The sequence below is a fragment of the Oncorhynchus keta genome, chromosome 5 (assembly GCF_023373465.1).
Source record: "Oncorhynchus keta strain PuntledgeMale-10-30-2019 chromosome 5, Oket_V2, whole genome shotgun sequence".
NCBI lineage: Eukaryota > Metazoa > Chordata > Actinopteri > Salmoniformes > Salmonidae > Oncorhynchus > Oncorhynchus keta.
Window position 1 is genome coordinate 1,038,171 of NC_068425.1, and position 27,910 is coordinate 1,066,080.

At 44.0% G+C, this 27,910-nt stretch overlaps 1 protein-coding gene and 1 long non-coding RNA gene across 2 annotated transcripts; one reads left to right on the plus strand and one right to left on the minus strand.

Moving 5' to 3' along the window:
• Positions 1-595: 595 nt before the first annotated feature.
• On the minus strand, positions 596-4,240 carry LOC118384240 (uncharacterized). Its single transcript, XR_004825812.2, has 3 exons — positions 4,003-4,240; positions 1,122-3,271; positions 596-722 (listed from the first exon to the last, which is right to left on the minus strand). It is a non-coding gene; the product is annotated as an uncharacterized LOC118384240 (long non-coding RNA).
• A 491-nt stretch (positions 4,241-4,731) lies between these two features.
• On the plus strand, positions 4,732-27,469 carry LOC118384233 (SPRY domain-containing SOCS box protein 3-like). Its single transcript, XM_035770577.2, has 7 exons — positions 4,732-4,956; positions 14,164-14,302; positions 14,636-14,813; positions 15,081-15,268; positions 15,619-15,721; positions 22,952-23,077; positions 24,696-27,469. Exons 2-7 carry the CDS (start codon positions 14,177-14,179, stop codon positions 25,103-25,105), a joined length of 1,131 nt encoding a protein of 376 aa, XP_035626470.1. The 5' UTR covers positions 4,732-4,956; positions 14,164-14,176; the 3' UTR covers positions 25,106-27,469.
• Positions 27,470-27,910: the final 441 nt, after the last annotated feature.

Sequence of the window (27,910 nt, forward strand, 5' to 3'; positions counted from 1 at the left end):
TTTACAAATTATTTTCTGAACAAGGTGCTCCCTTCCTATTTGAAGTCTTTTTTTAGAGAGTATTAAAAACAAGGCTTATCATGTTCATGTCTATGTAGAAGAAGACTGTAAGGAGGAGGTGGAGAGGACTCAGGGACAGGTATCAGAGAGAGAGAGAAGGGCAGAGAAAGATAAGAGGTATGTGTCAGCAGCTTCAGGCCACCAGCCTTCTGCCACATTCTTTCTTTTCTGGATCCATTTATTGTGCCTAGGGCAACGAGTGGCAATTTTACAGCCAGACCCTCTACTACGTCATCCACAAGTGTTGTCGCCACCGGTGCATCAAGACCCTCAACGTCACCTACAAATGCGACCATCACCTCCACCGGTGGAGTGAGACCCTCTACAACATCATCCACGAGTATGACCACTACCGGTGCAGCCATGGAAGATGATGAAATGGAGGATGCACCTCTGGATCTAGGACCACCTGAGATTATTATGAACCTCACGGAAGTGACCACTGAGGACCTCGTTGAACAGGATATGGCCGTGGAGAGAAACGAAGAGAAACAACATCACACCAGGCGTCATCGGAGGTACCAGCCCCCAGATCCACTCAACTCATTTCAGCAGAGGCTCTCCTCCAAGCCGTCGAGAGGGATGCAGCCCAACCTGATGCTCACAGGATGGAGGATGAAGAGACCCTCTTTGCCATGAGCCTGGTGCCAACACTGAAGAGGCTGCCTCAGCAAAGAAAAGCGGCAGTCAAGGTTAAAATGTATCAGCTGCTTTTCGAAGCCGAGTTCAATGGTAAGTTTTTTTTCTCTCCACATCACAGGTAGTGTCATAAGTGTGCGACAGTGAAGTAAAGTAGGTCATTTTTACAGTATAGTCATGTGGGTCAATTGGTATTTCAGATCAAAGTATTAATACGAGGCAAATGTATAGCTGTTGTTTCTGGGTTAGAAAATATCCTAAAACAGTTTGCTGTCGGAATATCTGCCTGTCATATTCATCTTTTGATCTGAAATACAAATTCTATGAGTAAACAGCAAGTATTACCAATTTTACCACACTGTTCCTATATTTATGCCACTAACTACACTATGCAAGCAGTATTTAGTTAACATAAATCTCACCTTTTATGTTGTCATATTATGTTAAGCTTGTATGTGTTGTTTTTCTCTTCCCTTTCAGAAATGGAGTCAATTTAGCCGACCAGCTCACAGGAAGGACAGGAAGAGGAGAGGAGTTGCCGGGGCCGACCAGCTCACAGGAAGGACAGGAAGAGGAGTTGTCTGGTTGTTGTTTTGACCTCCCTCATTTGTACCTTTCTTTTCACACACGTCAGTTCCGTTTAAATTCAGTCAATTCATAAAGTCATTTGTTTATAAAGTCTTAGGATAGCATTCATTATTAGTGTTACATAGATTTCTGAATTGAAACTCAATACGGAGTTTTTACAGATGCTCTTGGTTCTCTTACAAGACTAAAGGTCAATATATTTATTTAATTTAAAACCACTTGAAAACCAGGGTGTTGAAACTTTTTGTGAAGTTATGTTCCATCGACTGGTCCGTGACGTCCAGGGGCCATTTGTTTGTTTAGCTGTGTTATGGCTACATATGATTCCCTTTTTCTCAGAGACAGAGACACACACACACCTCTTCGTACCTCAGATCTCCAGTGCCCTGCCCTCTCTCTCTTTATGGCCATGTCTGAAGTTCCCCTACTACGTCTAGGCTTTCTGAGTAGTCCCCGTATCGGTCTGCAGTTGTGCCAAAAATACATGCTCTTGCTGTTCTCTTACAGATTACAGGCTACACATTCATCTAAAAATAATAATAATCATTTACACGCACGCACACACCTCTTTCAATAGTTCTATTTTTTTAAACATTTTTACAACACACATACCTGTCATGTTCTTTCCTGTACTTGAATAATTATTCAATTATAATGTTTTCATAGTCAGTTGTTTCAGTTGTTTATTAATATCTAATTTAGACTTAATCTGCTTATTTCTTCCCTACACCTTTTCTGATCTAAAACAAGATGAAAGTAAAAACACATTCTCTTCCTAATTAGTTTTTTTTCCACCTGTATTTTGTCAGGCCAACATGGTGGTAAACTGTACTATTTGTATGAACCCTAGGTTACCCTTTCCCTTTGTTATCATATTAACTGTATGTCGTATAACCTCAATTAGTGCTCCCGCTCACCTGATGTACTATGCCAGGTGTGTATAATACTGACGTTAATGGGAGAGAGAAGGGGTTAAGGTGTGGTTTTTACTCCCAAATTGAAAAATGCAATTTTATGGACAACGGTGGATGGTTCTAAAATAAGCTTTGTGTTATGGGGCTCTTAATTAAAAGAGCCATTTCACTCCACGGCATACTGCCATGGGACTTCACCTGCTGGCGATGAGAAGTAGGTGGTCAGCTTCTCCCTCACCTGGAGTGCCTGTCTGGGGGCGTTGTTGGCACCTGCCCTGGTGACATCAGGAAGGTGACCATTTGGCGTGCCCATCTCCATCCGGAGCGGCTCCTGGAATTACCTCCTCCGCAGGTAGTTGTGGAGAACACATGTGGCCTTCACGCAGGCATCAACATTTGAGGGGCTGAGACCAAGCACTCTCCAATATATTCTCCATCAGGCTTCCAGAATCCCAAAGGCGCATTCAACAACTAACCTTGCCCTGGACAGTCGTTTGCTAAAGATCCTTACAGGCTTTGGCAATGGCAGCTGGCATGCAGCGTAGGGCCTCATGAGGTTGGGTCTTAAAGGGAAGGCCTCATTGCCGACGAAGACGTGGTGGTCAGGTCCCAGGTCTTCAGCCCCAGGGAGTGATGCAGGTAGTGAAATATACAGGGTGCCATCCTGAAGTGCCTGGCCAAAGGCAGTCTCGGAGGGTCACGCCATCACTTCCCTTGCCGTAAGCACCAACATCGACAACACGGAAACAGTAGATGGCATCTACTACAGCCAAGAGTACAACTGAATATGTACCCTTGTAGTTGTAGAATTGCGAACCTGAGCACCGTGGAGCCTGGATTACTACATGTTTCCCGTCAATGGAGCCAAGACAGTTGGGGAAATTCCACCTCTCCAGGAACTCGGCAGTGATGGCCCTCCAGTCTTCCTCCTTGGGGACAGGCATGTTTTCACCAACCAGACAGTCCCAAATGGCTTGTGCCACAGAGGGGACAATGCCTGCCACCGCGTGGACCATCCAACTCGGAAGCTGAATCCTATGGTCCTGTAGGAGTCCCCTGTCGCCAAGAATCTAAAATATAATTCAAAATAATGATCAATATTGTGTATAACTTGAATTCCACCCACATATTATTTCTAGTCATATAGCTACCTCATTACTGTTTATTATGCTTTACTAATTATATTGTAATACTCATCAACCATCATTAACAATGCCTTGAAACAGTACAATTCAGTCTATGACTATATCAATAAACTGTAGTCCAGGCCAACTCTACTCTTAGAAAGAATGGTACTATCTATTTAAAAGGGTTCTCTGGCTGTCCCCATAGGAGATCCCTTTTAGGTTCCAGGTAGTACCCCTTTTGGTTCCAAGTAGAACCCTATTGGGTTCCATGTATTAAGTATTATACCTGGAACTAAAAATGGTTATCCTATGGGGAAAGCAGAAGGACACTTTTGGAACCTTTTTCACTAAGAGTGTATGTGAGTCCAATAAGAATGTCATGAATGACTAACTGTCTTGAACAACCATGGGTCCTGGAGAAGACTAGCCTACCTTCATCAGGGCAGAAGGCACCTTTCTTTTCATTTGGTAACATTGTATAATTCAAAAAGGATTATAAACCAATTTTGGGAAAAGTTATAGTCCCAATGAACATTCTGTAAAAGTACATCTAATGTCAAAAGAGGGACTATTAACTAGAGCCCTTTAGCTAGTTAGGTTGCACATAAAAACAATGTATCAAATAATCAATTATGGTATCAAAGGCTTTAAAAATGTACTAGAGTGTAGTTTACCGGAGACAAAAGGCCAGGCGTTCAACTGGGCTGATGGACTCCCGGTAGTTGGTATCCATCCGGGTGATCCTGGCTCCAACCATCTGGAGCAGGTGATCGAACTGGCTTCGGTCCAGACGAAAGTAACTTCGGAATTTCCTCTCCAAACAGTCGAAGCTCTTGAATTAGACGGTGGAACTCCCCTGCCTGCTTTCGGGACTTTAGCCATCTCTGGACCCACACAGACCTGCGCTTTCTGCGGGGCTGGTCCCGGCCCAACAGCGCGATTAAGACCATTGTTGAAAGAGCCTCCTCTGCTATCTTGACTATTTATTATTGCATTTCGCTCCAAAACTGCATTTTGGATGGAAATTATATTATAGGCTCTCACAATTAATTTGTGGATGTCATCGAATAAATAATATACTTGGCAAATAAATTAATAAAACATGTAAAGAAATTATGCAATCAAACTGTTTTTATGTAATCCCACATTTTTACTGAATATGTGTGCAAAAAAAAAATCTACATTCATATTTTGCTACTTTCTGTCAAATCTACGCAAACAATTTGATGCACCACACAGAACGCACTGCCTCTGCAACGCAATGCTGCAAGGGAATGCAGCGTTTCATTGGAAATGAATGTACTTCTGGTGTATCGAAACGCAAAACACAGTCGGTGTGTTCGAAGCGTTAAGGGAAAAAAATGTACGTTGTAGTCTCAAACCCAGGCCTGGTCTGTTTTGTAAGCGTTCCCGGAAGTCTCGCGATGTTGCGCCTCTGGGCTGAGAAACTCATTACTCTGTTGGCCGACTAGCATGTACTGAACTGCAAATGTACTGTACTTAACTGCAAATGTTTGATTAAGATGTTGGCATATTCAGTCCTGTGATGTTTAACGAAGACCGAGGGATTATTTTTAAGTGTAAAACAGGAAGCGGACGACTGGCAAGCTGGTAACGTTACAGTACAGGTACATTAGCAATCGCGCTAACGCTATCCAGCTAGGTACTTGCTAGCTAACGTCAACAAAAACATGTTGGAGAAAGGTTACTAACTGGATATATGTAACTAGTTATGATGCATATTATTTCCAAAATTCTTGCCATGGTGTAAATGTGTAGTTCTTGACCAAGGAGGCACAGATAGCCGGTTAACGTTAGTTAAATTGACAACATGTTGCAGCACGTTATGGCTGTTCCGCTAGCCAGCTAACGTTAGGCCCAAAACGTACCCGACGAAATGCACGAGATGATTGATTGCATGATCTAATCAGTGGCCTCGTCACTTAATTTGATTAGATATTTTATGCACAGCAACTAGGTAAGTAAAATACAGCTAGCTAAAATATGTGCATGACAGGTGTGTGAAGTGTACAGTAGCCAGGGTTGCCAGGTGAAGCTAAAATGTTTAGCCCAATTACCACTCAAATCCCATCCAAAAGGCTTGGAAAACTAACCCACATTTTTCCCACCCAGTAAGAGAGGAGTTGTAACGTAGTAACGTGAAACGACGTTAGAAGCATAATTCGGGTTTCCTCAAAATAATTATCGGAAGTTACGATATTGCTTAATCATAGCAGTCAAACCGACATCCATTGATGGAAAAATTATCTGCCGAGTTTAATAAGGGTTAATTATATTTTCTCTTGCCACATTCAAATTCCTTTATTATGTCTTATTATGTCATAAGGCACAAGGGGTATGGTATATGGCCAATATACCATGGCCAAGGGCTGTTCTTACGCACTAAACAACGGGGAGTGCCTGCAGACAGCCATGGTATATTGGCCAAATACCACAAACCCCCAGAGTGCCTTATTGCTATTATAAACTGGTTACCATTAATTAGAACGGTAAAAAGTAATGTTTTGTCATACCTGTGGTATATGGTATGATATTACCACAGCTTTCAGCCAATCCACATTCAGGCATTGAACCTGGTTTATTTTATGTAAATAAATCCCCTTTTTGCATGTGCATAACTATAGATAAATCTGACAGAAGAGTTTGAGTGATGAAAGTTAGACAGAGGATCTCAATCTCTGAGCAAGAAACACTTGAATGAACATAAAACATTCTGGCAATTGTGCTTTTATGTGCCAAATATTAAGACTGCAAACCATTATAAATGGCCCATTTGCGAGATTGACTTGTCATTTCAATAGGCATAGTCTACAGACACAAATGTGGGTTTATGAATGCAATGACAGTTTGCTTAGCTAAAGGCTGGTATCCTATAGCCCCGTATAGGCCTACATCTAATTTCAGATAGTCTACAGTATCCTAAATAAGATGTAGGCCAGCTGTAAACTGAACGATTTAGCAGCTTGCTAAATTCAAATTAAGACTAATTAATGAATAGCGAGGCGATTTCGTCACAAGTGCTTGTTTCCCAATAGCCTGCTGGAATAGGCTACTGAGGATGGGGTCATAATTTCAATCACTCAGTTAAATATGAATAATATGCATATGAACTGAATATGCTTGTCAACAACAGCCAGTGTTTAATTTTAATTTGTTTTACCTGTAGCCTAATCTGACAACTGTTACCGTTAATCGAATGTGTTCATAATAACACAAGGCTACATCAACAAACTGAAGTCATAGGCTATTTATTACATTGCTTTGCCAGGTCCAGGTAGGCTACACAAGTGGCACAAATTGATTTGCAATGACTCCAGTGAAATCGTCATTTAATTTCAGCATATTTATTGTATCAAATGGTAGCCTACGATGGTATATACATGAATAGGGTACTTGATGGCCAACAGAGGCAAATTTGTAATTCTCCACATTTAGCCAAAGTCAGTTTCAATGAGGACTTTCCCCCCATAAAAAGAACCACGTGAGGGAGTTTCATAACTTCCACTTCAAATTTCCACTCGGGTAGCCCCCGAGACCCAAGAACTGAGCATGCATAAAGCACTGCGCTTGATACCTTTTTCTTTAAGTAGTCAATGTTGGAATGGAGTTTAAACCACCTGAGTGAATTTATGTAATGCGCTCTAGTGCGTTTTCCACTACTTTTGTAACAGGTTCTGTACTGGTAGCTTTTTGCGTTGTGTTCTGGTATTTTTCGTAGCTGTCTACTTACCACAACAGACCGATGCTGGCACAAATTCAATGAGCTGTATACCAGCATAAGCAAACAGGAAAACGCTCATCCAGAGGCGGCGCTCCTAGTGGCTGGGGACTTTAATGCAGGGAAACTCAAATTCATTTTACCTCATTTCTATCAGCATGTTAAATGTGCAACCAGATGGGAAAACATTTCTAGACCACATTTACTCCACACACAGACGTGTACAAAGCTCTCCCTCGCCCTCCATTTGGCAAATATGACCGTAATTCTATCCTCCTGATTCCTGCTTATAAGCAAAAATGAAAGCAGGAAGCACCAGTGACTAGGTCAATAAACAAGTGGTCAGATTAAGCAGATGCTAAACTACAGGACCGTTTTGCTAGCACAGACTGGAATATGTTCCGGGATTCTTCCAATGGCATTGATGAGTACACCACATCAGTCACTGGCTTCATCAATAAGTGCATCGATGACGTCGTCCCCACAGTGACTACGTACATACCTCAACCAGAAGTCATGGATTCCAGGCAACATTCGCACTGAGCTAAAGGGTAGAGCTGCCACTTTCAAGGAGCGGAAATCACGCTATGCCCTCCGACAAACCATCAAACAGGCAAAGCGTCAATACACAATTAAGATCGAATCATACTACACCGGCTCCAATGCTCGTCGGATCTGGCATGGCTTGCAAACTATTACAGACTACAAAGGGAAGCACAGTCGAGAGCTGCCCAGTGACACTAGCTTACCAGACGAGCTAAATAACTTCTATGCTCGCTTCGAGGCAAGTAACACTGAAACATGCATAAGAGCATCAGCTATTCCGGATGACTGTGTGATCACGCTCTCCGCAGCGGATGTGAGTAAGATCTTTAAACAGGACAACGTTCACAAGGCAGCAGTGCCAGACGGATTACCAGGACGTGTACTCCGAGCATGTGCTGACCAACTGACAAGTGTCTTCACTGACATTTTCAACCTCTACCTGTCTGTCCATCATACCAACATGGTTCAAGCAGACTACCACAGTCCCTGTGCCCAAGAGCACTATGGTAACCTGCCTAAATGACTACCGACCCGTAGCACTCACGTCTGTAGCCATGAAATGCTTTGAAAGGCTGGTCATGGCTCACATCAACACCATTTTCCCAGAAACCCTATACCCACTAAGCTAAGGACCCTGGGACTAAACACCTCCCTCTGCAACTGGATCCTGGACTTCCTGATGGGCAGCCCCCAGGTGGTAAGGGTAGGTAACAACACATCTGCCACACAGATCCTCAACACAGGGGCCCCTCGGGTGCGTGCTCAGTCTCCTCCTGTACTCCCTGTTCACTCATGACTACATAGCCAACCACGACTCCAACACCATCGTGGCCATGCACGCCTCCAACTCAATCATCAAGTTTGCGGACGACACAACAGTGGTAGGCTTGATTACCAACAACGACGAGACGGCCTACAGGGAGGAGGTGAGGGCCCTCGGAGAGTGGTATCAGGAAAATAACCTCACACTCAACATCAACAAAACTAAGAAGATGATTGTGGACTTCAGGAAACAGCAGAGGGAACACCCCCCTATCCACATTGATGGAACAGTAGTGGAGAGGGTAGTAAGTTTTAAGTTCCTCGGCATACACATCACAGACAAACTGAATTGGTCCACCCACACAGACAGCATCATGAAGAAGGCACAGCAGCGCCTCTTCAACCTCAGGAGGCTGAAGAAATTCGGTTTGTCACCAAAAGCACTCACAAACTTCTACAGATGCACAATCGAGAGCATCCTGTCGGGCTGTATCACCGCCTGGTACGGCAACTGCTCCGCCCACAACAGAAGCGAAGAAATTCTGTATCACCGCCTGGTACGGCAACTGCTCCGCCCACAACAGAAGCGAAGAAATTCGGCTTGTCACCAAAAGCACTCACAAACTTCTACAGATGCACAATCGAGAGCATCCTGTCGGGCTGTATCACCGCCTGGTACGGCAACTGCTCCGCCCACAACAGAAGCGAAGAAATTCTGTATCACCGCCTGGTACGGCAACTGCTCCGCCCACAACAGAAGCGAAGAAATTCAAGGCTCTCCAGAGGGTAGTGAGGTCTGCACAACGCATCACCGGGGGCAAACTACCTGCCCTCCAGGACACCTACACCACCCGATGTCACAGGAAGGCCATAAAGATCATCAAGGACAACAATCACCCGAGCCACTGCCTGTTCACCCCGCTATCATCCAGAAGGCGAGGTCAGTACAGGTGCATCAAAGCTGGGACAGAGAGACTGAAAAACAGCTTCTATCTCAAGGTCATCAGACTGTTAAACAGCCACCACTAACATTGAGTGGCTGCTGCCAACACACTGACTCAACTCCAGCCACTTTAATAATGGGAATTGATGGGAAATTATGTAAAATATATCACTACCCTCTCTAAACAATGCTAACTAATATAATGTTTACATACCCTACATTATTCATCTCATATGTATACGGATATATTGTACTCTATATCATCTACTGCATCTTTATGTAATACATGTATCACTAGCCACTTTAACTATGCCACTTTACATACTCATCTCATATGTATATACTGTACTCAATACCATCTACTGTATCTTGCCTATGCCGCTCTGTACCATCACTCATTCATATATCTTTATGTACATATTCTTTATCCCCTTACACTTGTGTCTATAAGGTAGTAGTTTTGGAATTGTTAGCTAGATTACTTGTTGGTTATTACTGCATTGTCGGAACTAGAAGCACAAGCATTTCGCTACACTTGCATTAACATCTGCTAACCATGTGTATGTGACAAATACAATTTGATTTGATTTGGTAGGCCTAATCACAGACTGGTGAGATGGCCTATAGAGAGGTGGTCAGAGACCTGACTGCGTGGTGCAAGGACAACAACCTTTCAACATGACCAAGACAGATTATTGTGGACTACAGGAAAATGGGGACCGAGCATGACCCCATTCTCATCGACGGAGCTGTAGTGGAGAAGATTTAGAGCTTCAAGTTCCTTGGCGTCCACATCACCAACAAACTAACATGGTCCTAACGCACCAAGACAGTCATGAAGTAGGCACAACAAAACCTATTCCCCCTCAGGAGACTGAAAAGATTTGGCATGGGTCCTCAGATCCTCAAAATGTTTTACAGCTGCACCATCGAGAGCATCCTGATGGGTTGCATCTCTGCCTGGTATGGCAACTGCTCAGCCTCAGTGCAAGGCACTTCAGAGGGTAGTGCGTACAGTCAAAGACTCCAGCCAAGTCATAGACTGTTCTCTATGCTACCGCACGGCAAACGGTACCGGAGTGCCAAGTCTAGGTACAAAGAGGCTTCTATAAACAGATTCTACCCCCAAGTCATAAAACTCCTGAACATCTAATCAAATGTCTACCCAGACTATTTGCATTGCCCCCTCCCTTCTACGCCGCTGCTACACTCTTATCTATGCATAGTCACTTTAATAATTACCTACATGTACATATTACCTCAACGTTATTCTGTACCGGTACCCCCTGTATATAGCCCCGCTATTGTTATTTACTGCTGCTACTCTTTTTAATTATTTGTTATTCTTATCTTTTACTTTTTTGGGGGGAGGGCTATTTTCTTATCTGCATTGTTGGTTAAGGGCTTGTAAGTGAGCATTTCATTGTAAGGTCTACACCTGTGGCAAATACAATTTGATTTGAAGGTGGGAGGGAAATGAAAGCTCTGGACACAATTCTGCGGGTTGTCTCTCTTTTAATGACTGCATGGAATGCAAACGTTAATGCTGCCATCTGGACTCATGCACAAGTGTAATTGCCTCTCTTCAACACGCTTTGAGAACTCACATCAACAAAAAAAAATACATTGTACATTATATTATACATGTTAATATTTTCAAAAGACTAACATTTCATAAATGTTGTACACTAATAATTTTCTAATATGTGCAAAATATTTATTTGAATGTACTATTATACCCGAGGCATACTAATGAGGCAACAATGCCATTCCTGGCATGACCGGACAGGTAACAAAATGAACGACACAACTAACTAACTAGGCACAACATGAAATACAAAAACATCACATTTCACAACATACCTGCGTGGAATGGCTACAAATCCAAGGCAAACGTTAATGCTGACGTCTGGACTCTCATACACAAGTATATTTTCCTTATAAAAGATAATGCCAGAAAATCGTCAGCAAAGAGACTCTCTCCCTCTCTCTCTCTAAGCTAACGGTAGCTGGGCTAGCCTTGTAAAGTTGCACTCAAATGATCCCCATTCACGCTAATATATATTCCTACCGACAGTAGTGAAACAACATTTGTGAACATTTGCTAACATGTACATTCAACACATACCTCTCCTCATCACACTTTGAGCAAACTGAGGAGTAAAAGTATGGCTCCTGTTGATGACATCACAACATCACAATTTAGAAAATGAATACAATAAAATGGTTCACTCTTGAAAGTAGTGTAATGCATCTCAAAATAAAAATAAATGATGAATTTTCGGTGAAAATATATTTTACACCTGTTACACTTTGTCTCCATTATTTCTTGATGTGCATTCTAGCGTATTATTATGATTATGGATAAAGGTTTAGAAATAACTCTCCATAATGACAATCTAAATGGCCTACCTACAACTGGTAAAAAGTTGTCACAACGTGCACACGTGCTGCTCTCTCCTCTCGCACTACATGACTGTTGTGCTCTCTCAACAAACAAACATACAACCTCCTCCGGCCCTCCCCACCAATCACTCACTCAGCATCAGCCTGACTCATTGCCTAACAGTCAGCAACAGATCAGTGAATTTTTAAGAGAAATGCCTGAAGATGAAACAACCTCTCTAGTAATACCTGACCGAATAGGGCTATAACATGACAAAGTCCACGGCCAGGTTTATCAGTGTAGTGCGCCACATCATCCCATGGGATCTGTCAAGACTGCACACAGATAAATATCATAGAAATATTCTAGTTCCTACACATCACCTTATATATTCAAACAAAATGGGCCTTTTATACGCAAGTGGGCAGCAGCATGCTCATGTCAGTCTAGAACGCAAATGTCATCTTCCTAGTAAGGACTGCAATCATTTTGGGAGTCGAGCAAGAGTCGACTACTTTCAACTCCAAAAATCCTGGAGTCGTGCACCACTAGTTTTGCAATGGGAGTAAAATAGTAAAATAGTTATAGTGGGCAGAACCAAGCACAAGCATTTTATTTGCACATTTATGTTTGGGGAACGGCCTACTCGGAAGTACGTGTGCTATAAGTAAATTCGCTCTTGTACTTCTAAACAATGCATTTTTTTAAAACTCTGGCAAGGGGTGAAGTCTACAAACAGTCTATTCTGTTAAAGATTTTAGTTTTGGAAACAAAACTGTATGGTGATCAAATGTTTAATCGATGAGAAAATTAGCAGAATGATGGCCAAAATCCATCTTGCGCCATCTTCTCACACTGCTGGCCACTGGACTTCCTCATATCACCATATTTGGCAGTGAGTGGAAACAGCAACTGGATGCTTCATATTTATACAGCCGGTGAAATATCTGGCTCATTATTCTATCTGTTGCATTGGTGCCCCTTTAGCAAACCGGAACTGTGATAATTTGTTTAAATGGTAAACGGCCTGAATGGGAAATCCTAATTTATGCATAATTTTTGGTGTGGTTAGGCATCAGTTAGCCTTAGATGTACTGTTAACCCCCTAGTCGATTGATGCACCCGTGCATCAGTCTAACATAATAAAAATATCCCCTTCAAAATCCGTCTAAGATAAACATGTTTTTTTGTTGTTGAAATTTTACATAGGCTCAATCCACCACATCCGCCTGTGTCGGCCTTCTGCATCACTGTTTGTCAGACCAGGAGAAATCCAGAAAATCGGTCTTCTCACAAAGCCTTGCCTCTGTAGCATCCAAACGGTTTGGCCTACAAACTAATAGACGGGTTGGTTGTTTAGCAACAAAACCAACACGTGCGCAACTATGAGGCAAAACAGAAAGGGTTGGCTTAGATTGTTGACAACATGTAAACTGTATTTTGTCTCCAATGTCTGTTAAAAACATAAATACATTTGCACAATGAGCACCTGTTGTCTCACATGGTTACGATTGTTGGTTAGCTAGCTAGCAAATTTTTGCAGTCTACAAATCCACCCAAGAAAAAAATCGTCCCACGGCTGAATCTATTTGATGATCCCTGGCTTAGACTTTGAGGTTAAGGAGCCTACCGTTACTCTGAAGGTCCTTGGGGACCTTAAAGAGTATCTTAAGAGGTAGACTGGCTTTGGCAGCCAAAGCCAGTCTAAATTCTAAACCTGAATTTATTCTAAATTGCGATATGGTTCTAGAAACATAAAGCCCTTTACTTTCATATCGCGTCAATATCATTTCACAAATGTGAAGTATACACTTTCAACTGGCTTTATCACAGTTGCAGCCTCCAGTGTTGTTCAGTGACAACACGTTTCTGGCGGCCTTCTTCCATTACACAAAGGTGTTAGGAGCATGCTAGAGAGCTAATTAGCACAGGTGGTCCCTCTGTCTTCCGTAAACACACTGTAACATGTAGATGGCGGTGTGGAAACACTAATCCTATAAAGACGTGTGTGTATCCATTTATCCTTTTTGTTTTTTGAAAATGATTTCTCGCTGATAGGAAATATAAAGTCCTTATGCTTCCAAAACCATACCACAAGCGATGCGTGTTAATGTTCAGACCGAGCGTCGGGGCTCTCAAAGTACTAAATAAAGGGTCTGAAAACTTATGTAAATGTGATATTTCAAACTGTTTTTGCTATGTCATTATGGGGTATTGTGTGTAGATTGATGAGGTGGGAAAACGATTTATTAAATTTTAGAATAAGGCTGTAACGTAACAAAATGTGGAAAAAGTGAAGTGGTCTGAATACTTAGCAAATGCACTGCATTTCACATTTTTGCCTACTTTATAAAAATGTCAACTTCTGGAGCTCATAGTCAAAAGTAATGCACTGAATAGGGTGTCATTTTGGATGCAACCTTTGTCCATCTAACTCTCCTGACTCCTCCCTCCCCCAGGTGTCCTGCTGCAATGTCAAGGCGGAGCAGGAACAGCCGGGCATGGCGTTACGTATGGAGTGGAATACGGCGAGACGCTGATTCCCGAGTGCAGGTACTGGCCTCAGAGAGTCAGGAGTGGGGCTACGAACGCTTACAGGTAAGGGTCGGTTTGTGACGGACGTAGACCAGGGGTGTGAAACTCATTGCATGGAGGGCGGATTGTCTTCTGTTTTTTCCTTTCAATTTGTGTCCAATTAAGACCTAGATAACCAGGTGAGGGGAGTTCCTAACCAATCAGGGACCTAAGGCTAGTTGATCAATCAAGTAGAAGGGAGGAGCGAAAATCCGCAAACAATTGGCCTTCCATGGAATGAGTTTGACACCTCTGACGTAGATGGTTCCATTGTGCCAGAAATGCGGAGTCAAGCACAGCTGACATATTTGAGCACTGTTAGGTACTGTTTGTAAATTGCGTTTGTACCCTCTGCAGTACAGTGACTCAGACTCTGAGCCAGACTACCGGCTCGTGGTGCCACCGGTCCCCAGTGCCGTGCCCGTTACCGGAGAGTCGTACTGCACCTGCGACTCCCAGGCAGAGCCCAGCTGCAACCCACGTCTCCGGGGCTTCCACCGCATCAAAGACTGCCACTGTGGAGAGGAAGACCAGGGTGAGGATGGGAAGGGCAGGGTGGAGAAACTAAGGTGGTGTTCAGAAGGGCACACCGTAGCAGAACTTGTTTTTTATTGGTCAAGTTCAGGTAGTCCCTTCAGGTATTTCACACGGTTTCTGAGGGTTTTCATCTGTTTCATGCCCAAGCTGTATCAGGGTGTTCCCAAAGTTAAACTCTCACCATTATTTGCTTATTAAAATATCTAAGTGTCTGAGATGTTGCAGGTCAACTGTCATTGGATCCACTGACCTCTTGACATTGCAGACTTCGACTGGGTGTGGGACGACAGTAACCGCTCCACGGCCACGTTGATGACCTGCGACAACCGCAAAGTCAACTTCCACACAGAGTACAGCTGTGGCACAGCGGCCATCAGAGGTTCCAAGGAGCTGGCAGATGGCCAGCACTTCTGGGAGATCAAGATGACATCACCAGTGTACGGGACAGACATGGTGAGGCTCCATCCATCATTTCTCAGGAGACAGGATTAGAATGATCAGTGGAGTCTGGTGTCACTTTAAATAGGAGGACGGGCATATTTAATGGAATGAATGGAGCTGTTTTCATTCCATTCCAGCCATTACTATGAGCCTGTCCTCTAATTTCTCTCTTCACCAGCCTCCACTGCTGGGGGATGGGGCTTAGGCGTGTAAGACCTTAGGAAGTTTAGTAGTTTCTCTTTCCTAAAGCTTATTTTGTGAACCTTTTGCATTTTGTATAATGGTGAGCATATTGATTACTGTTCTATTTTTATATGTGATTAAGGTGAACATGTTGAATGAAGACTTTTGATGTTGTGTAGATGGTAGGCATCGGAACCTGTGACGTGAACCTGGATAAGTACAGACATACCTTCTGCAGCCTGTTGGGGAAAGATGATGACAGCTGGGGTCTCTCCTACACTGGTAAAACCATATAATCCATCAGATAGTACTTATCACAAGCATTCCTGGGTTCATATAGTATTAGTTTATTTCACATATGTTCAGCGTTTGATTGAGTGGTGCCTGCTTTGCTGGACAGGGTTTTCACTTTTGGAGCTATCGTATTTGTGCCAGGCAAGCTCAATCAAGCATAGCTCAAAAGAACAAATACTATTTGAACCCATGCCCTTGATTACAAAACATACACAGTAAAATCATCACCCTGTGTTGCCTGTTTTTTTGTTTTCTTTAAAAAGAAAAGGAAAGCCACACACTACCTAGTAACTCCGATGCAGGGTTGTCAAACACTGCGGTTTGCAAGTGTGTGGAGCGATGGGTAATAATGCTTCGAGGGTGGCTGTTGTCGATGTAATCCTGGTTCCGAGCCCAGGTAGGGGCGAGAAGAGGGACGGAAGCTATACTGTTACACTGGCAATACTAAAGTGCCTATAAGAACATCCAATAGTCAAAGGGTATATAAAATACAAAGGGTATAGAGAGAAATAGTCCTACTACAAATAGTCCTACTACAACCTAAAACCTCTTAACCTTGGAATATTGAAGTCTCATGTTAAAAGGAACCACCAACTTTCATATGTTCTCATGTTCTGTGCAAGGAACTTAAACGTTAGCTTTTTTACATGGCACATATTGCACTTTTACTTTCTTCTCCAACACTTTGTTTTTGTATTATTTAAACCAAATTGAGCATGTTTCATTATTTATTTGAGGCTACATTGCTTTTTATTGATGTATTATATTAAGTTAAAATAAGTGTTCATTCAGTATTGTTGTAATTGTCATTATTTCAAATACACTTTTAAAAATCGGCCGATTCAATCGGCATCGGCTTTTTTTTGGGTCCTCCAATAATCGGTATTGGCTTTCAAAAATCATAGTTGGTCGATCTCTATTATGTACAAAGAATTGTCAGGAGCCTGTAAAAAGGCTGCTGTCCATTGCAGTGCCATTCTTATTCCTGGAGCAAATTACTTACCGAGACTAATCTCTGAATGTGCCAATGTTTTATGAATGATTCCTTTAATTTCTGAGCATTTTGAGTAGCGCTTTAGGGAGAATGCAAAAATTATTATTTTTGCGAGACTGTCCTTGAAAGAGTTTCTCTTTGTTTTTTATTTTATCGATGGCAATATTGATCTGACCATTTTTGTATCGCCTTCATAGAATTTTATGTTTATCTCTGTTTCATTTGAAGTCTGATTTGTCTTTTTTTTAAATTCTTTTGATTCTGGGAAGCGGGTGACAGCTATCAGGCTTCAGCAAACTGTTATGATCAGTGGGGTTCTTGTAAAGGTCTGTGTATAGAACATTAACCTCACAAATAATCAAAATATCAAGTAAACTGATTTGATGTGTGTAAGATTGCATAATGAATCTTTGGTCCCCCGAACAAGAGTTTAAGGGATACTTCGGATGTTGGCAATGAAGACCTTTTATCTATTTATCTCCCCAGAGTCAGATTAACTTCTTCGTCCAGTATGGTTTTGACTAGAAGGAATACAGCTTCTGTCCGATTTGACTTTTTGTAGCAGGTTAGGAGATTTGGGTTAAGGTTATGAAAAGGGTTAACTAAAATGCGAAAACATCACTTTTGATGTCAATTTGACAAAAGCTGTTAAGCCATGACCATCCAGTATGAAGGTAGGTCGGAAAGCTGTTCCCATAGACTTCCAGTCATTGCTCTAACGCTAGTTGGCATTTGATGAGCTAACTGGTATGGAAAATTCCAGAATGGAACCAAGATATCAATGTACCATTTCCAAATAATGTTGTGCAAAAAAAATGTTTTTTTTGAGGGTTGAGAGTGGACTGTAACCCACATACAAATTAGCATAATTAGGAGCCATAGGGGATCCCATAATAGTACCCTTCATCTGGATAAAGACATTTTGAAACATGAAATCATTTTGTGTGAGCCTGTTTTGTTTTCCCCTTATAATTGTGAGCGTACCAAGTAATTAGGCGTCACTCTAAAGCGGGAAGGTGGAATAAACCAGTCAGGAGTAGGTTTTTCTGATTGAACACGGTTCTCTATTGAGGGTATTTTGTCAACCAAAAACATTCTAACATAATCAATGAAAAATCTTCCAAGGAAAAACACACATCTTCTTCTCCAGATGAAACAAGAACACAATAGGATAATCTTTAAACTACAACAAACATAAATCACGGGTTTGTCACCATCTTCGTGGTTCTTTCAGCACAGCTTCTCTCTCGGTGGCCATCTTCCAGAGATAGTTTTCTCCCTCTCTGCTGGTTCCATTCTCTCTTTTATAGGGGAAGGAGAGTATCTCATTAGTACCGTCAGCTGTGCTTAATTGACTCTGGTTACCTTGTCTCCCATGCTTTGTTGGGCTACTATCCATGAGCCCAGCCTGCCCTCTAGTGGTCCTTCCACATACCTTCCCCCCCAGGACTGAACCGGAGGGTCGGGCGCCAGACGCACCGTCTTGGTCGCGTCGGGACAGCGCGTCTGCATTCTCGTTCCTCGATCCGGCCCTGTGGATGACATGGAAAGAGAACGGTTGTAAAGACAAAAACCATCTGGCTATTCTGTTGTTATTGTTTCTCTTACCAGCCATCCACGTGAGGGGCGCATGGTCAGTAACTAATGCAAACCTCCGACCCAGTAGGTAGTACCGGAGATAATCGAGGGCCCACTTGATGGCTAAGGCCTCTTTCTCTACGGTCGCATACCTCTGTTCCCGATCGCTGAGTTTCCTACTAATGAAGAGAATCGGCTTCTCTGCTTCACCTTCACCCTGAGCTAGTACGGCCCCGAGCCCTGTATCCGAGGCGTCGACCTGCACAATGAACTCTTGTGAGAAGTCCGGAGCCTGTAGAACGGGATCGGAACACAGGCCATCTTTTAACAATTGAAAGGCCTCTTCCGTCTCGTCTTTCCACTCTACCTGGTTTGGCAGGTTTTTCCTGATGAGGTTTGTGAGGGGTTGGCAATGGTTCCATATCCCGGGATAAAACGGCGATAATATCCTGTTATCCCTAAGAAGGCCCGAACGTCTCGCTTGGTCCGGGGTCGAGGCCAGTCACGAATTGCCCTGGTCTTCTCTGCCTGCGGGCGTATTTTCCCATTCCCCACGGTATACCCCAGGTATTCCGCTTCGGACAGGCCCAGGCAGCATTTATTTGGATTGGCTGTCAACCCTGTGGCTTCCAAACTCACGAGCACCGCACGTAATCGCAGGAGGTGACTATCCCAGTCCTCGCTGTGGATGACCACATCGTCTATGTACGCCGCTGCATACTCTTGATGGGGCCGTAGAATGGCATCCATGAGGCGTTGGAAGGTTGCAGCAGCTCCGTGCAGTCCGAAGGGCATCCTCACATACTGGAAAAGCCCCTCTGGGGTGGCGAAGGCAGCCTTTGGGCGATCCTCCGGAGCCACCGGCACTTGCCAATATCCCTTCGTCAAATCCAGGGTAGTGATGAACTTGGCCTTTCCTAAGCGCTCCAAGAGTTCATCCACACGGGGCATGGGGTACGCATCGAATGTAGAGATGGCATTCACGCCCCTAAAGTCGTTGCAGAGTCTCATACTACCATCGGCTTTGGGGACCAGGACTATGGGACTGGACCACTCGCTCGTCGAGGGCTCGATCACGCCCATCCTCAACATCTCCCTCACCTCTTTCTTAGCGATGACTCGGCGAGCCTCAGGAATCCTGTAAGGGCGGATATGCACTTTCTTGCCGGGTTCAGTGTGGATATGGTGGAACAGGACATCTGTTTGTCCTGGGAATGGAGAGAATATTCGACCAAAGTTCATAATCAGCTTGTCTAGCTGTCTTGACTGCTCCGGTAGGAGAGTTTGGCCACGGCGCACCTGTGGTAGAGCCTCTTTTTTTTCTTTGCCCTCCAGGGCTATCAAAGCCACCTCCTCCTCTCGTCCATGGTACGTCTTCAGCAGGTTTATGTGATAGAGTTGGACCTTCTTCCTCCTGTCAGGTTGCTTGATGAGGTAATTGACCGGTGAGACCCTTTTCATTACCTCGTAGGGCCCCCTCCACTGCGCCAGCAAGCGATGTTCGGCCGTGGGCACAAGCACCATCACTTTCTCTCCCACGGGGGCTCGCAGATTTATCATAGGCCCGGCCTTGGGTCCTTTGGGCCTTCTCCATATGCTCCTTGACTATGGGCCACACTGCTGACAGGCGGTCTCTCATCAGGGTAACGTGTTCTATTGTAGATCGAAAGGGGCATGGTTGGGTCTCCCAGGTCTCCTTGGCTAAGTCGAGGATTCCTCGACAGGGTCTGCCATAGAGCAATTCAAACGGAGAGAATCCAGTGGATGCCTGGGGTACTTCTCGCAGGGCAAACATTAAGTGTGGGAGAAGCATGTCCCAGTTTTTCCCGTCTCGGGACACCACTCTTCTCAACATGCTTTTAATTGTTTTGTTCAGCGTTCACACAACCCATCTGTTTGAGGGTGGAATATGCTTGTACGTATCTGTTGAACCTGATATAACCGACACAAGTCCTTCATCAACCGGGACATGAACGGGGTTCCTTGATCGGTTAAGATAGTCTTGGGAAGGCCCACACGAGAGAACATCAGGAATAACTCCTTGGCAATTCCCTTTGACGACATGTTACGTAGGGGTATGGCCTCCGGGAACTTGGTAGCATAATCTATAACCACTAGGATGTACTCGTGTCCTCTGGCGGATTTTGGGAGGGGTCCTACGAGGTCCATAGCTATGCGTTCAAAGGGAGTCTCTATGATGGGGAGAGGAATCAAAGGGTTACGTAGGTGTGGCCGTGGGGCTGTACGTTGACATTGATCACACGTCTTACAATACCTGGCCACATCTCGGGTGACACGGGGCCAATAGAATCTCTGCATGATTCTGTCAATCGTCTTGTCTCGTGCCAGGTGTCCTCCTAGGACGTGGGAATGGGCTAACTGTAGAACTGTATCCCTGTATGGTCTAGGCACCATTAGTAATTCCTGGTTTTCCCCCCTTCGTCGTACGACCCAGTATAAGAGACCCCGCCTGATTGCATAGTAAGGAAGAGGGGCTCACCTGATCCGTCGACGTTCCTTCCGTCGATCACCTTCACCTTCCTCATGGCCTCCCTTAGGTCTGGGTCTCTACGCTGCGAGGTGCCGAACTGTCCCTTTAATTCCTGGGGCAGGTCAACCTCAGTAGAGGGATGTGGAGGTTGTTCCACATCCCCATCAGGGAGACCGAGGAGAATCCCTTCCAGGTTCCCTCCTCGGATGGAGCTTCAAATATATCCCTTAGTGCCTGGTTGCTCCTTCCTTCCTGCGTTGTGTATAACCCTTCACAGGTGTCTTCATCGGTGGTTTCCTGGAATATCTGTCGTAAACGTTGGTTCGCTATTTCTTCCTCTGCTGTAGAGGACGAGGACGCGGCTACGTCTCCTTGTAGTACTACTACCTCGGGCTTGGAGGTTCTCTTCTTTCCTGTCCCCCTTCTTCCCGTGCATAACGTCATCTGCCGAAGCTCCTTATATAGGGGACAGTCTCTCCCGATCAATAATGGCACCTTCAGCTGGGGCACTTTCCCTGCCCTGACTGTACACCTTCCTTTTGGAGTGAGAATAGGCAGATTCACAGTGGGGTAATAGTGGGTGTCTCCATGGATACAGGATACGGCTACTTTGTCTGGTAGCAGTGTGGCGGAGGTCACCATCCGCTCCTCTACTAACGTAACCATACTTCCCGAGTCGAGAATAGCTACCACATCTTGTCCTTCAACTCGCACCGGAATCTTTGAGGCTGGGGCTATCTCTGCTAACCAACAGTGTTGTTCCTGCCCCCTCAAAACGGGATGTGTGGGGGTAGGCAGTGACGACTCCGTGACCATGGGCTCATCCTTGCTAGGACATTGTGGGGCATAATGGTTGGGAGACTGACACTTATAACACCGACCCGGCTGTGTGGTGGCTGACTTCTCCCACCTCCTGGAGGGGCTTGGACGTTTCGGTGGCGGGCGCGCCGGGGTGAGTCGTGGTACGGGATTGGAAGACTCCTTCCGTTCCTCCTTGTCACTTTTTAACAACTCCCCTGTAGACCGATATGTTTCCACCGCCTGGGCTATGTCGTCGGCTGACAACGGGTTGGCTTGCCCCACAACCCTTTAAGTCACTGGGTAATTCTCTCAATATCTTGTCCACTACGAGAGTCTCTATCACATGTCCTACTCCCTTTCCAGGTTCTAGCCACTGTTTCGTCGTCGTATTAAGGCGAAGATCTGAGCACGGACGGGTTGATCAGCTGTATAGGTCCATTGATGGAACTTTACAGCCCTATCTCTGGCAGTCAGCTGGTACCGGGACAGGATCTCGGTTTTTAGTCGCCCATAGTCCGCCGCACCCCGGTCAAAAGAGGAGCTAATGCGCTAGCCCATTCTGTGGGCGGCCACTCTTCCAAGGTGGCCGTCCTTTCGAAGGTCATGAGAAAGGCCTCAATATCATCCTCCTTGGAGAGACGAGGTAAGATGGCGTGAGCAGCCGCTCTTGGCCTAACTGTAGGTTCTTCTCGTCGACTGAGCTGTTGTTGCAGGAGTTCTATGGTTGTCTGCTGTGCCGTGATCAATTGTTGTAGTAGGGCGTTATCCATCGTTCTTGAATGGTTCCTCCGGGTCTTCTGGAAGAATATTAATTTACTCACTTATCCTTGTGTCACTCGTCCACCTAATGCCTGCATCCTCCACCAATGTGAGCGTACCAAGTAATTAGGCGTCACTCTAAAGCGGGAAGGTGGAATAAACGAGTCAGGAGTAGGTTTTTCTGATTGAACACGGTTCTCTATTGAGGGTATTTTGTCAACCAAAAACATTCTAACATAATCAATGAAAAATCTTCCAAGGAAAAACACACATCTTCTTCTCCAGATGAAACAAGAACACAATAGGATAATCTTTAAACTACAACAAACATAAATCACGGGTTTGTCACCATCTTCGTGGTTCTTTCAGCACAGCTTCTCTCTCGGTGGCCATCTTCCAGAGATAGTTTTCTCCCTCTCTGCTGGTTCCATTCTCTCTTTTATAGGGGAAGGAGAGTATCTCATTAGTACCGTCAGCTGTGCTTAATTGACTCTGGTTACCTTGTCTCCCATGCTTTGTTGGGCTACTATCCATGAGCCCAGCCTGCCCTCTAGTGGTCCTTCCACATAATGCTAATATGGTCGTCTTCTTCTAGGTCTGTTGCATCATAAAGGAGACAAGGTGAACTTCTCCTCACGTTTCGGCCAGGGCTCAATCATCGGAGTGCACCTGGACACATGGCACGGAACACTCACCTTCTTTAAGAACCGCAAGTGCATAGGTAATTACAGGGGTCAAGGGGACCAGGTGGGGTGAGTAGTGATCTACACATAGTAATTTAATGATGTTTTGCAGTAGCTTGGTGCTAGTTGAACTAAATTCAAATCTTGGTAGCGTTTTGAGTAGTTAATAACTTTTTCGCCATGTAGCGTTGAGGCTAACTACTGGAACTACACTACTTTTTTGGGCAAAAAGATAAGAAAATATGGGTGAGGTAGGAAGTATTTTAATTTATTTTATGGCATCAGGCATGCCTAATTCTCACTTGAAACAGTTTTTGTTAACATTTGACTGTTGCAATTTATAGTCTGACATTTTTCGATTTAGATATCATTTATCACAAAGTAGTTTGGATGTGCTGAACTACTTTGTCAAATTAACTTTAGTGAAGTAAACTAAACTCAGCAAAAAAAGAAATGTCCTCTCACTGTCAACTGCATTTTTTTCCCAGCAAACTTAAGATGTGTAAATCTTTGTCTGAACATAACAAGATTCGACTAACAGAAATTGAATAATGTGTCCCTGAACAAAGGGGGAGGGGGTCAAAAGTAACAGTCAGTATCTGGTGTGACCTCCAGCTGCATTTACTGCATTGCATCTCCTCCTCATGGACTGCATCAGATTTTCCAGTTCTTGCTGTGAGATGTTACCCCACTCTTCCACCAAGGCACCTGCAAGTTCCCGGACATTTTTGGGGGGAATGGCCATAGACCTCTCCCTCCAATCCAACAGGTCCCAGACTTGCTCAATGGGATTGAGATCCGGGCTCTTCGCTGGCCATGGCAGAACACTGACATTCCTGTCTTGTAGGAAATCATGCACAGAACAAGCAGTATGGCTGGTGGAATTGCCATGCTGGAGGTTCATGTCAGGATGAGCTTGCTGGAAGGGTACCACATGAGGGAGGAGGATGTCTTCCCTGTAAAGCACAGCGTTGAGATTGCCTGCAATGACAACAAGCTCGTCCGATGATGCTGTGACACACCGCCCCAGACCATGACAGACCCTCCATCTCCAAATCGATCCCAACGATAAATAAGAATTCGACCATCACCCCTGGTGAGACAAAACCGCAACTCCTCAGTTTACAGACGGTGGGCAAGTAAGGTCACAGTTATGAAAAATTAGGACACAAAAGATGCCTTTCTACTGACTCTGAAAAACACCAAAAGAAATATGCCCAGGGTCCCTGCTCATCTGCGTGAACGTGTCTTAGGAATGCTGCAATTGGTAGCTTGATAAACTATATTTTCAGGGTAGCTTCCCCAACACGGCATGTTAGATGGGTGGTTAGGCAGCATGTAATTAGACGGGCATTAGGGACCAGTTTCACAGACACTGATTTAAGCTTAGTCCTGGGCATGCATGCTCTAAGGAAAATTTCCATTCAAAGTGATGGGACTAGGCTTGATCTGGGATGGGAAAACTGGCGATATAAATCACTTCTACACCTAATTAACATGGAAGGTACCTAGGATTTCTCATATTCCCCCTCTGCATGTACCCAGCTATTTACCCCTGTGCTGCGCCTAGCCTTTTGCTTGTGTTGGGTAATGTGACAGAAAATGGAAACATTTCCATTCTTAACTGGACAGTAAAGTGTGTATTCTATTCTGCAGGCGTGGCGGCTACGGCGCTACAGAACAAGCGTTTCTACCCCATGGTGTGTTCCACAGCAGCCAAGAGCAGCATGAAGATGATCCGATCCTGCTTCACGCCCACTTCCCTGCAGTACCTGTGCTGTGCCCGCCTCCGTCAGCTCCTCCCTGAGTGCCCAGACACCCTGAGCGTCCTGCCGCTGCCCCCTGGCCTGCGCCACCTGCTGCACAATAAGCTGGGCTGGGTCCTCAGCCTCAACAACGGCCTCCTGGGGGCCCCAGAGGGGGAAGAAGGGAGTGTGGGGGGCTTGGGGTCTGACTCAACCCCTACGCCCCCCTTGGCCGGGGCCTTGTCCTCTGAAAGCGATGACTCTGAGGGGTGTTCGTCGGACCCTGAGGCATGTCAGAGGAAGAGATGTCGTTGGACGTGACGGGAATCCGACGTGACCCCCAATGTAAACACATGGGGTGTGTCCTAAATGACACCCTATAGTGCACTACTGGCCAAAGGCCCATAGGACTCTTTGTCAATAGGGTGCCATTTGGATTCAGCCATGAACTGGACTGAATCCCTGCCCCCTCCCTGAGACACACTCAAGTTATAATCCCTTACACACATACGCACGCACACACGTTATCGTTAATGGGTGAACCCAGGACCTGGGGACAGTGTTGTGGAAACATTTTAATCAAGATATGCAACAAGAAGAATGACATGGAATCAATGAAAAGAGACCAAGTGCAGAATTATGTGAATTGTCACCATGCTTCTTCCTTGTCTATGAAAAGCTGGTTGGATTGCTATAGGAGTGGCCCGTAAAGGCCATATTTTAAGCTTCTGTTTTAGCTGACCGAAGAACGAAAGTTGAGTTGTCAAAATGTCGTCTCCGGGACATTTACTTGTTACATTTATATGTTCTTGCTCTGCAGGTAATACACAGTTCAAGTAATCAGTTTGACAGTTGTGAAACAAAGTTATTTTGTTGTTAATCAACACATTTGTTTCGGAGCAGGAGCAAACTTTTATTCTTTCTTTTATTTAGATCAGCTTGACAATGTATTCCCCTGAATTATTTTTGTCATATCGACACAACTTTTTTATTTATTTTTGTAACACGTTTTAGGGGGGGTTCTGATTCATTTTTCACTCAATACTGCTGTCGTATTAGATATTGGTTGGGGGAGTGATGACTGTTATACACACCCTCTATGTTGAACTGTGAGTAGTCATGCACCGTTCTTATACCGACCTCCCTGTTATGCTCTACTTCTGCTTGATGGTAGTCTGTTAGTCACACAGACATTTGCTTTAGTTGTCACCCCTGTGCATCCAATGGTTGGGTTGCAGACAGTTTACTGAATAAAGAAGGCAAAGGGGGTAGAAAAGGGGTGTCCACATATTATAATAAATATATGTGTATTTTTCAGTGTACAATGTTTATTTTATGCATCAAAACACTTGTGTATACCGTGCATTTGGAAACTATTCAGACCCCTTGACTTTTTCCACATTTTATTACATTAGCCTTATTCTAAAATTGATTCAATTGTTATTTGTTCTCATCAATCTATACACAATACCCCATAATGACAAAGCAAAACCAGGTTTATATAAATGTTAACTTAAAAAATGTTTTTTTTATAAATTTGCTATCACATTTACGTAAGTATTCAGATAAGGTTTTCATCAAGGATCACACTATACTTTGCTTAGTTTCTTTCCCTCAATTCTGACTACTCTCCCAGTCCCTGCCGCTGAAAAACATCCCTCCAGAATGCTGCCACCATACATAAAGGCCTGATTGGTGGAGTGCTGCAGAGATGGTTGTCCTTCTGGAAGGTTATCCAATCTCCACAGAGGAACTCTTGAGCTCTATCAGGGTTCTTGGGTCTTGGTGGTTCCAAACTTCTTCCATTTAAGAATGGAGGCCACTGTGTTCTTGGGGACCTTCAATGCTGCAGAAATGTTTTGGTTACCCTTCCCCAGATCTGTGCCTCGACACAATCCTGTCTTGGAATTCGACGGACAATTCCTTCGACCTCATGGTTTTTGCTCTGATCTGCACTGTCAACTGTGGGACCTTTATATATACAGGTGTGTGCCTTTCCAAATCATGTCCAATCCACAGGTGGACTCCAATCAAGTTGTAGAAACATCTCAAAGATGAGATCAATGGAAACGGGATGCACCTGAGCTCAATTTCGAGTCTCCTAGCATAGGGTCTGAATACTCATGTATAAGGTATTTGTTTTTTTATTTTGAATACATTTGCTAAAATTTCTAAAGCAACTCTGTAATGTTACAAACTGTGGAAAAAGTGAAGGAGTCTAAATACTTTCCCAATGCACTGTATAAACGGGATATATAAATGGATCTTCTATGCTATGTAATGTTCATACTGTATGTGTAGGCCTTTATTCTTATCTTGATCTCTGTCAATCTTTCTCTCCAATAATGTATATCTAAAGCATGGCCTTTGACTGAAACTAATATGAATAGGTGAAATATGCACAGAACTATCGCTGTATTGGCAAGTTTTTTTTTTTGGTCAAATTATCTGTGCTTTTTGCCTTTTTCCCCCCTGGTTCCAGCAAATGTTTAATCTTTAATAATAATTTACATTCAGTATTCTCTGCTAGGTTGCAATAACAATATAAATCTTATGTTTGCACACCAATGTTCCTCCCAAGAACTAAGGATTAAGTAAGTAATGTTTGCTGGTCTAAAGAACCTACAATGGCACAATGCAAATACCTTGGCATATCAACATCAAATAAAATACAAATCAACCTTTCTTTGCTAAACAAATGCCACTTTCAGAGTACAGACAGTGGTATCAGCTGAGGCAGCTCTGGCCAAAAAAATACATTTTTGTGATCTGAAAATCATATTGACATAAAAACATTCTACTGGTATTCATATTCGTAGTCTAAGCAGAGGTCGCTTCCCAACCGAGCAGGTGACATGACAACAGATGGCCATAGATGCGGAAAAGGAGTCAATGGAACTCAGACCATTCCATTGCCCAGATTGGTGTACATTCAACAAATCTGATCTATCAAAGTGATTTTTTTTTTCTTTCTTTATTTAACCAGGTAGGTCAGTTGAGAACAAGTTCTCATTTACAACTGCGACCTGGGCAAGATAAAGCAAAGCAGTGCGACAACAACAACAGTTACACATGGGATAAACAAATGTACGGTCAATAACACAATAGAAAAATATATGTATAGTG